At 41.5% G+C, this 13169-nt stretch overlaps 1 protein-coding gene across 1 annotated transcript in view; it reads right to left on the bottom strand.

Annotated features, from left to right (window-relative positions):
• Positions 1–13169, bottom strand: part of LOC115528059 (sodium/glucose cotransporter 1-like) — a 57713-nt gene that overhangs the window by 13406 nt on the left and 31138 nt on the right. Inside the window, exons 9-11 of the mRNA XM_030335836.1 lie at positions 9480–9615; positions 6892–6999; positions 5283–5433 (exon numbers count right to left, since the gene is read on the bottom strand). Coding sequence (XP_030191696.1) covers positions 5283–5433; positions 6892–6999; positions 9480–9615 — 395 coding nt within the window. The remainder of the gene's footprint in view (positions 1–5282; positions 5434–6891; positions 7000–9479; positions 9616–13169) is intronic.

The following is a 13169-nucleotide window of genomic DNA, read 5'->3' as shown; positions in this document are numbered from 1 at the left end:
ATTTATTTTTGAGAGAGAGAGAGAGAGAGAGAGCGAGCAGGGCAGGGGCAGAGAGAGAGAGGGAGATGTAGAATCCAAAGCAGGCTTCAGGCTCCAAGCTGAGCTGTCAGCACAGAGCCTGACATGGGGCTCAAACTCACAAACTGTAAGACAATGACCCGAGCCAAAGTCAGACACTTAACTGACTGAGCCACCCGGCACCCCTGGAGTTTGCATTCTGAGATGTGACCACAATTCTAGATGATGCAAAAATTTGTTTAAGCTATGTTAATAAAGGTACAGTTGATGCAAATGTGTGTGAGTACCAATCGAGTGTCATGCTGACCATTTTTTTTTCTTATAAACATTATTTTTTTACCGTTCACAGTCAGATATACATCTGAAATAGATTTTGCGTATGGTGTGAAGTAAGAGTCAGCATTCTTTTTTCCATGAATAGCCAAATCACCCAGGACCATTTATTGAAAATCCTTCTCCCCATCAATTTCTCTACTGCATTATACTGGAATCTTTGCCATAAATCAGGTGACTGTATATCTGTGGGCCTTCTTCTGCATTCTGTCTGTACTTTATTCCATTGATTTAGACAAATCAAATTTGGTACAAATATTTGTACCCAAATCGCATTGTCTAATCAGTATCACTTCATAATAGATATTGGTATCTGTTAACTTAAATCCTCCAGCTTTGTTCATTTTCAGGAATTGCTTTGGCCTTTCTTTTCTTCTTCTTCTCCTTTTTTTTGGTTTTGGCTTTCTTTGCTCTTTGCATGTCTGTCTGAATTTTAGAACTGGTTTGTCAATTTTTACATGCACAAATAAATCTACTGCAATTTTGACAAGGATTACTTTGAATATGTAGAATAATATGAAAGGAATATAGTGTCAATATTGAATCGTCTAATTCCTGGATATGGTATATTCCTTTATATACTTTGGTCTCATTAATTTCTCTCAACAATGCTTTGTAATTTTCAGCAATTTTCTCACTTTTGTGAGATTTATTCCTAAGTGTTTGATATGGTTTAATGACACTACAAATGATAATGTGTAAAATATGATTAATTCTTATATTTTGATCTTGTACCAGTCTTGTTAAATTCACTTTTAAATTTTAGCAGTTTGTCTATAAAGTCTTTTATGATAATTTTATTTCTATCCCCATGCCATTTATTTCCTTTTCTTACCTTTTTGTGCAGGATAGTACAACCCCAGCAAAACTTTGAATAAAAGTGGTTGTGGTGGACATTTGTGTCTAGTTCCCAATCACAGGGGAAAATATTTTCAGATGTAAACATTAAGTATGATACATACTATAGGTTTTTTAATATATATGTATATTAAAATATACATATATATTTAAAAGCCAGAGTAAAGAAGTGCCTTTAAATTCCTAATTTTCCAAGATGAAACAATAAATAGGCATTAAACATTCTAAATTATTTTCATCTGTTGTGATGATTGTATTATTTTCTCCTGTTTTCAGTTAATATGGTCAAGTACATTGATTGATTTTTGAATTAAAAAAACTATTCTTGCATTCCTGGAATAAACCCCAGATGGTCATGGTCTATTTTTCTTTTTCTATGTTACTGGACCTGCAAATATTCTGCTTAAAATTTCTGCATCTATGTTCATATTGGCATGGTATGTATTTTACCATGTTTTCTTTAAGCTTGCCTCAATCATATTTTAAAGATATCTCTTTTCAATGAGTTCTCAGGATACAAAATGAACATACAGTAGTGTACAAAATCAGTAATGTTTCTATACACTAACGAGTTACCTGAAAAAGAAATAAAGAAGACAATCCCATTTACAATTGCATCAAAAACAATAAAATACTTAGGAATAAATTTAAACAAGGAGGTGAAAGATTTCTACACTGAAAACTCTAAGATGTTGATAAAAGAAATTGAAGGGGCGCCTGGGTGGCGCAGTCAGTTAAGCGTCCGACTTCAGCCAGGTCACGATCTCGCGGTCCGTGAGTTCGAGCCCCGCGTCGGGCTCTGGGCTGATGGCTCAGAGCCTGGAGCCTGTTTCCGATTCTGTGTCTCCCTCTCTCTCTGCCCCTCCCCTGTTCATGCTCTGTCTCTCTCTGTCCCAAAAATAAATAAACGTTGAAAGAAAAAATTAAAAAAAAAAAATTGAAGAAGACATAAATAAACAGAAAGATATCTTGTGTTCATGGACTAGACGAATTAATATTGTTAAAATGCCCATACTACTTAAAGCCATCTGTGGATTCAGTGCACTCCTTATCAAGATTCTAACGGCATTTTTTTTTTTTTTTTTTTACAGAACTAGAAAAAGTAATCCTAAAATTTGTTTGGAATGACAAAAGACCCTGAATAGCCAAAGCAATCCTTAGAAAGAAGAACAAAGCTAGAGGAATCACACTTCTTGATTTCAAACTATATTACAAAGCTATAGTAATCCAAATAGTATGGTACTGGAATACAAAGAGATGCATAAACCAATAGAGCAGAATTGAGAGTCCAGAAATAAACCCATACATATACAGCCAACTAATATTGGACAAGGGAGCCAAGAACACTCAATGAAGGTGGTCTCTTCAATAAATTGTCCTGGGAAAATAGGATATTCACATGCAAAAAAATAAAACTAGATCCCTATCTTATACCACTCACAAAAATTAACTCAAAATGGATTAAAGATGGGGCACCTGGGTGGCTCAGTCAGTTAAGCATCTGACTTCGCCTCAGGTCATGATCTCACCATTTGTGAGTTTGAGCCCCGTGTCAAGCTTTGTACTGACAGCTCAGAGGCTGGAGCCTGCTTCAGATTCTGTGTCTCCCTCTCTCTCTGCCCTTGCCCCACTCGTACTCTCTCTCTCTCAAAAATAAACAAACATTAAAAAATTCAAAATGGATTAAAGACTTAAATATGAGACCTGAAACTATAACTCTCAGGAGAAAAGATAGGAAATAAGCTCCTTGATATGGGTTTTAGCAATGGTTTTTTGGATATGACTCCAAAATCTCAAGGAACAAAAGCAAAAATAAACAAATAGAACTAGGTCACGCTAAAAAGCTTCTGCATAACAAAAGAAACAACAAAATGAAAAGGCAACCACAGAATGGGATAAAATATTTGCAAACAACACATCTGATAAGGGGTTAATATCCAAAATATATAAGGAACTTATACAACTCAATAGCAAAACAAAATATAACATATTCCAAGTAATCCAATTAAAAACTGAGCAGGGGTGCCTAGGTGGCTCAGTTGGTTGAGTGTCCAGCTCGATTTTGGCTCAGGTCATGATCCTAGGGTCATGGGATTGAGCCCTGTGTCAGGCTCCATATTGAGTGTGGAGCCTGCTGAAGATTCTCTCTCTCCCTCTCTCTCCCTCTCTCTCTCTCTCCCTCTCTCTCTCTCTCCCCCTCTGCTCCTCTCCCCTGCTTGCACTCTCTCTCTCTCAAAAAAACAAAAAAAAACCTGGGCAAAAGACCTGAATAGACATTTTTTCCAAAGAAGGTATTCAAATGGCCCATAGGTACATGAAAATGTGCTCAACATCACTAATCGTCAGGGACATGCATATCAAAACCACAGTGAACTATCATCTCATACCTGCTGGATAGCTATTCTCAAAAATGCAAGAGATAACAAATACTAAGTATTGATGAGGATGCAGAGGAACAGGATCCCTTGTATACTGTATGCTGGAATGCAAACTGATTAAGCCACTATGCAAAACAACATGAAGGTTCCTCAAAAATTAAAAATTGAATTACCATATAATATAGCAATACTACTTGTGGGTATATATTTGAAGGAAACAAAATCACTGTTATGAAAAGATATCTGTACCCTCATGTTCATTGCAGCTTTATGTACCGTAGCTAAGCCATGGAAACAATCTAAAGGTCCACTGACAGATGTTTGGATAAAGAAAATATATGGATACACAATGGAATATTATTCAGTCAAAAAAAGGAAAGAAATCCTGCCATTTGTGACAACATGGATGGACCTCAAGGGCATCATGCTAGGTGAAATAAATCAGACAGAGGAAGACAAATACCATATGATCTCACTTACAGGTGGAATCTAAAAACACCAAACTCCTAGAAACAGACGGCAGATTGGAGGCTGCCAGAGGTGAAGAGGGTATGGAAGAAATGGATAAAGGAGGTTAAAAGGCACAAGCTTCCAGTTATAAGAAAAATAACTTCTGGGATGCAATGTCCAGCATGGGGATTATAGCTAACAACACTGTATTGTATATTCAAAAGTTGCTGGGATGGTAGATTTTTAAAATTCTCATCACAAAAAAATATGTACCTATGCGTGATGATGGATATTAACTAAATTAATTGTGGAACTTCTTGAACCTCTGGGTAATGATCCACCAGTTTTGGAAAATCTTGGCCATTATCTTTTCAAAATTGTTTCTACCCAAACTATTCCTCTCTTTCTGTGATTCCAAGTGACATATATATTATTCTTATGATTGCATTCCATGTATATCTTCATTTTGTGCATGTGTTTCATTTTTGATATTGTCAATTGATCCATTCCCAATCCATTAATTATCTGCTATATCCAATCGTTAACCCATCCAAGTTCTTAATTTCAGATATTTATTTTTCTTTTTTTAAGTTTATTTATTTATTTTGAGTGAGAGAGAGGGAGAGAAAGAGAGAGCGAAAACATGAGTTGAGGCACAGAGAGAGACAGAGAGAATCCCTATGGAGTAAAGACAGCAACTATGTTTTACACATATACAGCCCCCACCCCATGCCTAGCATGGTGCTGTATGGCATCATGGTTAACAGCATGGTCCTGAGATGGACATGTTCTCCTACTTACTGTGTGATGTCAGGTAGACCAATTTCCTTCTCTGAGCCACTCTCCCCCCATTGATTGGTAAGATGAGAATAAGAACAGTAAAACTTACCTTTAAAGGTTGTCATGAGGACTAAATGAGACAATGAGGTAATTCTGTAAATTTCCTCACAAGGACTCTTTGGGGGGGGGTACATTAAACTATGCTAGCATTTTTTAATCATCGCGATTATTATTTTTTCCCAAATGGAAACAAGTTTCTTTGTGATTTTAAAAACAATACATCAAAAAAAAAAATAAAAACAATACATCATCATTGCAAAACTGCAGCAAAAAAGTACAACCATACTGTATTTAAACAAAATAATTCTATATACAGTATGATAGCCTAATTTTTCACATAATCACTTCTGGTGGGCATTGTTTTCATTGACAGCAGAAACTAGCATGGTTAGAGGAGTCCTTCACCTTCCTGTTACCATGAGCTCCTTTTCAGTGGCCATAGGCCGAATCTGGGTATAGATGTCCATTGTGAACAGGGTGCTGGCACAGTTGAAAACAGAAGTCAGGGAGGACATGAGAGAGGCCCATAGTGCAGACAGCATCAAGCCTCGTATGCCTAGAAGAGAAGGGACATTTCCTGGGCCTCCAGCTCTCTGGCCATGCCAGGAGATGCCTTAGGCCTCCTAAGGCACTTTTCTATATACTACATTTTCTCCTACAAAAAACATTCAAATTTTATTTGGAGTGGCATTCCATCTAAAATAGATTAAAGCATTACGTTTGTCCTTGCTTTGTGATGAAACTTACTAGTTTCCTGCACTGTCTTTATATAATAATGAGAGTTAATATCTCTTGGGTGGTTATTTTGTGCCAGAATATTTCCTTGGGCATTAGCCTGTACCATCTTCCCTACAGCCCTGTGAGATGGACTCCACTGCTGCCTCACTTTTACAGATGAGAAGCCAGTGGCTCAGAGAAAGTTCAGACTGGAGGCAAGGGATGTGACTCCTTGTGTCCCAGTGTCCTCATCTCTAAAGTGGGCATAAAAGTACCTATCACACAGGGCTGTTGTTAAGATGAAGTTAAGCAGATGGGTTAACAGAGAGCAAGCACTCATAAAATGTGAGCTATTAACATAATAATCTAATATTTTCACCCGAAAGGCTATCCTACTGCAGGGACTTGACTCTGCAGAATGATTTCTACGTGTTGATGGGAGAGCCTGAGGCTTAACTGGAGCCTGAGCTGGAGGCCCACTGCAGCAAGGTTCCCAGTGTATTCTGTAGGCTACTGGGCCAGGCAAAGACGGGTGTCCTTGCATCTACCTCCCTTCAACTGCCCTGCAGTTGACCCTCACTTGAAGCCCTGGGTGCTTTAGGATGCGCTCAGCTGCGTAACCTGGACAACTTCCTTCCTGAACTGTGCGATGGTCAGTATTTCTCTCACTCAGATTCCATCTCTATTGGATTTTATGGAAATAGCTCAACTTTGATCTCTAGAGCTCTTACTGATCTTTAGAGCTAATATGGGATTTAAAAAATGTTTGGTCATCTCCACGGGATTTGAGGAAGTAGTTGAGATGAACACACAGACTCACTGTTAATTTGCAGTGAAAGCCATCTCACTGTTGGTGAACTGTCCATCTCCCTGACCACCCAGTGGACATAAGCTCTTTGAGATCAGGGCTAGGTATTGCTCATCTCTGCCTTCTCATTGCTTAGGACGATGCCTGGCACAGAGTGGAGCCCTCCAGCGAAATGAGTGAGTAAAAGCTTGAGTTAAGCAGGGGAAGTGAACAATGCAAATCGTGGGCATGAGCTAGCTGTGCCTCTGAGAGCATATACCTTGTGTGAGTGTGTGAGAGATGATGGAGAAGGAGGCCCGGCTCCTTCCCATCTACATCACTAATGTCCCCCCTACTTCACAGCCAACATTTCCACCCAGAAAGATGGGCTGCCTGGTAGATAAGCCACCCCCAGCTTTCACACTGCTAACTATCCACTTAAAGCCTGAGGGCACAGGTTCCAATGGGGACACAGATGATGTGGTTTCCATGGCAGGGCCCATCTCTTACCTTCGGGAAGCAGCTCTACCACCAGCACCGGGTAGGCAATGGAGCTGCAACCAGTTCTGGTGCCACAGAACCTCTCACATACTGAAGGTACAACACATGCCACTTTATCTGCAAGGGGAGGTAACAGTCACATCACACCAACATGTTGGCCTTAGAGCTCTAGAATCTGAGTTGAAGGAAAGGGAAGCAAATTAGGAATCCTATGTGGATGTCAGATTGGTCTACTGGTGACAGCTCCAATTCATGATCCTTCTCAGGAGGATCACTCCTCAGGAGCTTGGGGTAGAGGCAAGGGCTAGGAATTAGGCACCTAGGAGCCAGATGAATCAGGGCTTCTACCAATTCACTGCTTGACCCCACGCATGTCATATGGCCTTGACATGCCTTTCAGTGACCACTGCTAGGTGACAGATTATTCATCCACATACTAATGCGTGAACAACTCATAACCTTATTTGCTTAGCCCTCACAGGAGTGTTATTTCAGAGTATTTGGGAAGGAATTTTGGACAAAGGGAAGGAAAGGGAGTGAATGTGACATGTTGTTTAAGAGCTTAAATTAGGAATATAAAGTTATAATCTGATATAAAGTTACCCAAAACAACAAATCAACTTTTATGACAAAGAAGCAGGATATTGCCCCAGTTTATGGGGCAAGCTATTTACTGGGGGCAGCTATCGAGCCTAAGCACTGGTTACCAAACATCTTGAGGAAGACTAATACTAAAGCTTGATTAGAAACTCAAGGGGGCAGCTGCATCCATTTACATCTTCCCACTCTCCCTGCCTCCTGCTTCGGGTAACAGAACCTCTGAGACACTTGGGGTGGTATAGGAAGGGCCCAGGAGCCAGGCCTGGCCATTCTGGAAGTTCCTTCCCCTTGGCTACAAGACTGGTCCCTATCACTAAGTGAGTTCACTAAGACTCCTCTAGGATTTTTGCTGGAACTATAGGGAAAAGAAACACTTGGTGGGTATTGTTGAGCTGGTGGGATAGAGGTCTGCTGCAGCTGGTGACCACTTTGCCAACAGAAGGCCTGAGGATGACACTAGCTCTGAAGAAAGAGGAGCTAAAAAGGTGCCTGTCATGTTCAACCAAGGGCCCCAAGTAATACAGTGTCCTAAACAGAAAAACAGATTTCAAGAACCACACCTTGGCAGTTGGCAGTGTCTGGCCCCCAGCTCTGGCCAGGGGAGAGACCCAGAATCTAGGGCCAAGAGCACTTGGGTTATTGGAAAAGCATATTCTTCCAGGAACATGGACAGGTGCCAAGCTTCCATGATAAGTGGCTTTCTGGCTTTATACACCTGGCATGTACAAATGGATATGTGAATCTGGCCATTTCTGAGGACTAGGGACAGGTGGTTCCTGGCTCTTCTCACCCCAAGGGCTCTCCACCAGTGCATTCCATCAACTCTGTTCACCCCTTGGTCAGAAGGCTGGAGAGAGTTGGGGTTCTCGAAACCCACTCCAGCTAGAGGGAGAGGCCATTCCCCGCTCTTTTCCCCTCTCCCTAAGTAGTTTCCTCTCTAGAGTCCAAGATATATGTGACTCTTCCCAGTCTTCTTCTTTAGTGAGCAGGGTGGTCTCTGCTGTGGAGTGGGGTAGGGAGGCAGGTCCACAAAGCCCAGGGCATTCTGGAGTCCTAGAGAGCACAGCCGCATATTTCTTAACCAATGAGGAGGCATGAGACCCCCAAATGCCACCTGACAGTCAAAGACCAAATCTGGGAATGCTGAAACAAGGCCTTTCTCTCTGTTAAAACTGGAAGGGAATTAGGATTAAAAAGAGGCATGCCTCGGGGCAGAATGAAGGATGAGTTAGGCTTAGAGATGTCTCCTGCACCTGTTACTTAGCAATAAAAAGTGTTTTACATTCTGTTTGGCCTTGTCAAAGCTCAGCAGCAGAAGATTCCCATGGAAGCCACCTGCTTTGCGATAGTGGCTGCACCTATCAGAGAAAAGTGCTCCATGAAGGTTTAATGAATAAACAAACCTGGTACCTTGAGAGACAGTACGGCTAGTAAGACAAGGTTGAAATGGGAATAAGACATCCACAGAATTATGATAGCTCATTAAGGGAAACAGAGATGCTTTAATAGCATTTAGTAGAAAGAACGTGGGCCTGAGTCAGACCCACTTTGGGGGTTTACATAAAGCTCCCCCTCTGACAAGCCCTCCTCAAGGTCTAAGTGAGCAGTGATAGCATCTTTCAGATCCCCAGCACAGCACCTGGCACAAAGGCGTGCATGCCATGATGATGCATCAGTGCAAGGGGAGTAAGTAAGCCTTCCTGCAGATTGTGCCTCCAAGCCCTGGCAGAGACTGGGCTCTGGCTGCATGGAGCATCGGTCAGCTCTTCCCTGCCTGAACTCTTCGCACGGAATTTCTCTCTTGCCACCTACATCCATGGTCTCTGCCAGACTTCTGTTCGGCAGCATCCCTAATCCGAACCCCTTAGCTCCCTAGAAAGGAATCTGGGGCATCTCAACACCTCCCAATACTGTGGGAGGCCTGATGACCCTAAACGTCCTCTAGATCTCTAAGAAAACAGAAGATCAGTGTGAACACATCAGAATTAAGAATTTACCCGGGAACAAGATGCGGCTGATCATTCCCGGCATCACTATGCTAAACATGGGCAGCAGCTTCAGGTACCCGCAAAGGACGCAGCCGCCTCTCACATGAGACATGTTCTTCCCTGCCAGGCATCGCTGGACAAAAATCTGCCAAGGAAACACAGATGGGTGAGGCGGGGGGTGGGGCTATCAGTGAATCAAGTGTGGGCTACCATGGCACAGACAGGATAACTGTGACCTGCTGCAGCAGCAGGATGTGCCCTCTGGTGGGTTCTTGCTAAGCTGCTCACCCCAATCGTCCAGGCATCTTCAGAGCAGGCAGGGCCAGAGGAGATGCACGTGACCAATAGCATGTTTTGCTCAGTGCACAGTTGCCTGAAGGGACAGGAATGGTGTGCGTGACCTTGGCCTCATTGTTAGCACTGCAAACCAATTACAGAGGCACAGTGCTTATGAACTGTCCCCTGGCAAGGACGAGACTCCCTCCTAGAGGGCACAGACTGTCCCTGCGGGGCAGAAGGAAGAGGGCCCTTGTGACATCAATCAAAGCAAAGGGTCCCCGGCACCAAATGAATTTTCAGAACTGGGACCAACTTTGTTCATCTAAATTGCAATGAACCAGTATAGATCTTTAAAACGCAAAATCTCCTAGGAGATGTCTCACGACCCATTTCATAGTGCTCCTGCCATAAGAAGCAGTGTGCACTCAGGCCAAACAGAATGCTACAGCTGGCAGGTGGAGAAGCACTTAAGAAAGCATATAAAGACACGGTCCGGTGCATCACAACAATGCAGTATTATGTATGTACTCAAAGTTCATTTCTGAAAAACATTTAGATAATGTGAAAAATGCTCACAGTGTGATGGTAACTAAAAGGCATACAGGATCCAACAGCAGGCTGTACACCGTGGCTCTGTACCGAGAAAAAAAGTGCACAGGAATAAAGTGACATGGTTAGAGTGGTTAATCCTGGCATGGTAAAAGTAGCAGGCAGGATGGTCATCTTTTTTTTATGTTTTGTTTATTGTCCAAATGCATGATTTTAATAATAGGAGGAAGAGCCCCAAAGTGGTCCTCCTCATGCAACAGGTACTGTTTCTCAGGAGGTCCACTGGTATCCTGTTGCTGGCCTCTCAGTGAACGAAGGCTTCCACTTGAGCGGGTGTGGGTGGGCAGCCAGGCTGCATTTCCTGGTCTTTACTTAGCCCAGTGCACAGAAGAGCCAGTCTCTCAAGAGAGGGGATGAAGGAGGAGGGCAAGGACAGAAAGTTGGCTCTCATTCTGAGGCAAGGGTGATCAGAAAGGCAGTACATCATCCGTGTAGGAAGTCCTAAGCACTTTTGTACATTATCATATATTACAAAGTGGGGCAAGGAGAGGACTATTGTTTAAAAATGGTGGTGGCCCAAAGTTAACAATTTTCCTTCCCTCAGATTGTTTGCTTCTCTTTTAATCAAACATTTTTCTTAAGTCACTTTCTTTACTAGTTCGAAGTTATGTATTCTACTTCTGTGTATTTAATAATGACCCGTAAAATTTTCACATAGATACAACTTCAAGTCTACAAATACAAGTCTTCAAATCAACATCCCACCCTTCTGAACAATTTAGAGTCCACAGACAGATTTAACTCCAAACTGTGGTCCAATATTTTGGTTTTGTTCTATTTTTCACTTCCTGTACTTGTAATTATTATTTTTCAGCCCATTTGCTCAGGACCTGTCACTATCTTTGCTATTTTTCTTGCTCATGAGTATTTCTTTTTTCTTTTTCTTTTTTTTTAACGTACATCCTTCAGTCCTTCTTTAGGGAAGGTTATGTCTTAATTTTGCCCTTGGTCATGAATAATACCTTAGCTGGGCATGTACTTTAGAGGTGACAGTTTCCTCAATGCCTTTGAAAATTTTACTCCTCTGCCATGGGTTATATGGTTGCAGCGAGAAGCCTATTGTTGGTATAACTGTCTTCTTTCATCAGTAATCTTTCCTCTTAGGTACCTTTCAAAATCTCCTTGTCTTCGATGTTCTGAACTTTCATTACGGTTTCATTCCATTTCTTTGTGTGGATTTGTAAATTATTTCTGCTTGAGATTCACTGTGATTCTGGAATCCAATGCTTCCTGCTCTTTTAGCAATGGCAAAACTTCTCAGCCACTTTCTCTTAAATATTGCTTCTCTCTCCTTTTCTTCTGGAGCTCCAACGAGATATATTTTAATCCTGATTCTCTCTTCCATGTCACTTTGTTTCCCTTTCATACTTTCCAGCTTTGTGCTTTCCATTTCTTCAGTTATCTCTTTCAGATGACTATTTTTTCCCCTTCAGCTATGCTTAATCTGCTAGTTTTTTAATGTTTATTTACTTAAGTAACCTCTACACCTAATGTGATCTACGACTCTGAGATCAAGAGTTGCATGCTCCTCCCATTGAGCCAGCCAGGTGCTCCTTTAATCTGCTATTTTAACAGCTACTGAGTTTCACATTTCAGTAAGCCTATTTTTCATATCTAGAAGTTTGATTATTCAAATCTGACTGATCATTTTGGTAGAATGGTGTTAATGTTTTTAGTTCCATTTTTATTTCTTTAAACTTTTTTTTTTGTATTTGGTATCGTATACCTCAATGTTCTGAAGTTTGGGGGTCCTAATTCTGTTGTTTCTGGCTAAGGTGGTTTGATTCTTCCGTGTCTTCTAATTTCAGCTTAGGGGCTCATGTTGGGCAGGCATTCATTTGTGGGAATCCTGCAAGACCTCGGCTGAGGGTGCATCTCTCCAGGGAAAATCTGCCATTACTCCTGCCGGGTCAATGTGTAACAAATTTTGGATGAGTTTATGTTCATTTCTTCCCATGGGGTTTCCCTGACAATTCAGGGAATTAAATTAAATTAAAAATTTAAATTAAACACCTAAATGTATAGGAAGGCTAGTCTTCCCTTGTGAGTTCTCAGGGGAGAATTTTTCTTCCTCCTGGGGCCCAGGTTGATTTTGTTTGTTTGTTTGTTTGTTTGTTTGTTTTCAGCTATTTCTCCTTGCTGGTGGGCAGATATTTTCCCAGTCCACCTTTTCACTGAGGTAACAGCCTTCACTCTTCACCACTCATGAACTCAAGGCCTTTCTCCTGTTCTCACCTGGCCAGTTAAACCTAAGCCTCGGAAATCCTGGCTTGGCAAATGCTCTCAGGGCACCATAGGTGTTAGTGTCAGCTTAACTCTTTCTCTTTCCCTTTTAAATGTTTATTTACTTATTTTTGAGAGATAGAAAGAGATAGAGAATATGAGCAAGGGAGGGGTAGAGAGGAGAGAGAGAATTCCAAGCAGGATCCACCCTGTCAGTGCAGAGCCCAACGTGGGGCTCAAACTCACCAACCGTGAGATCATGACCTGAGGTGAAACCAAGAGTCAGATGCTTAACCAACTGAGCCACCCAGGTGCCCCTCAGCGTAACTCTCTTGAGTTCACTACTCTCTTGGGTTTTTTGGCCTCTGGAGATTTTCTTCCTTTCTTATGAGCTTTGCTATGACTACAAAAAGATGCTTGTTACATTTTACCCAGTAGAACTAGAAAATTTTGTTATGGGAGGTAGTTCAGGAAATCTAGTTTACCCATTGTCAGAAGTGAAAGGTCAGGGGCAACTTTTAAATTTGCAGAAGAAACTGAAAAGAAAAATACAGAAAGATCAATAAACATGTGATAAATAGATCGGCA

Source organism: Lynx canadensis, chromosome D3, assembly GCF_007474595.2.
Source record: "Lynx canadensis isolate LIC74 chromosome D3, mLynCan4.pri.v2, whole genome shotgun sequence".
Classification (NCBI taxonomy): domain Eukaryota; kingdom Metazoa; phylum Chordata; class Mammalia; order Carnivora; family Felidae; genus Lynx; species Lynx canadensis.
This window is presented reverse-complemented; position numbering and strand designations above follow the sequence as displayed.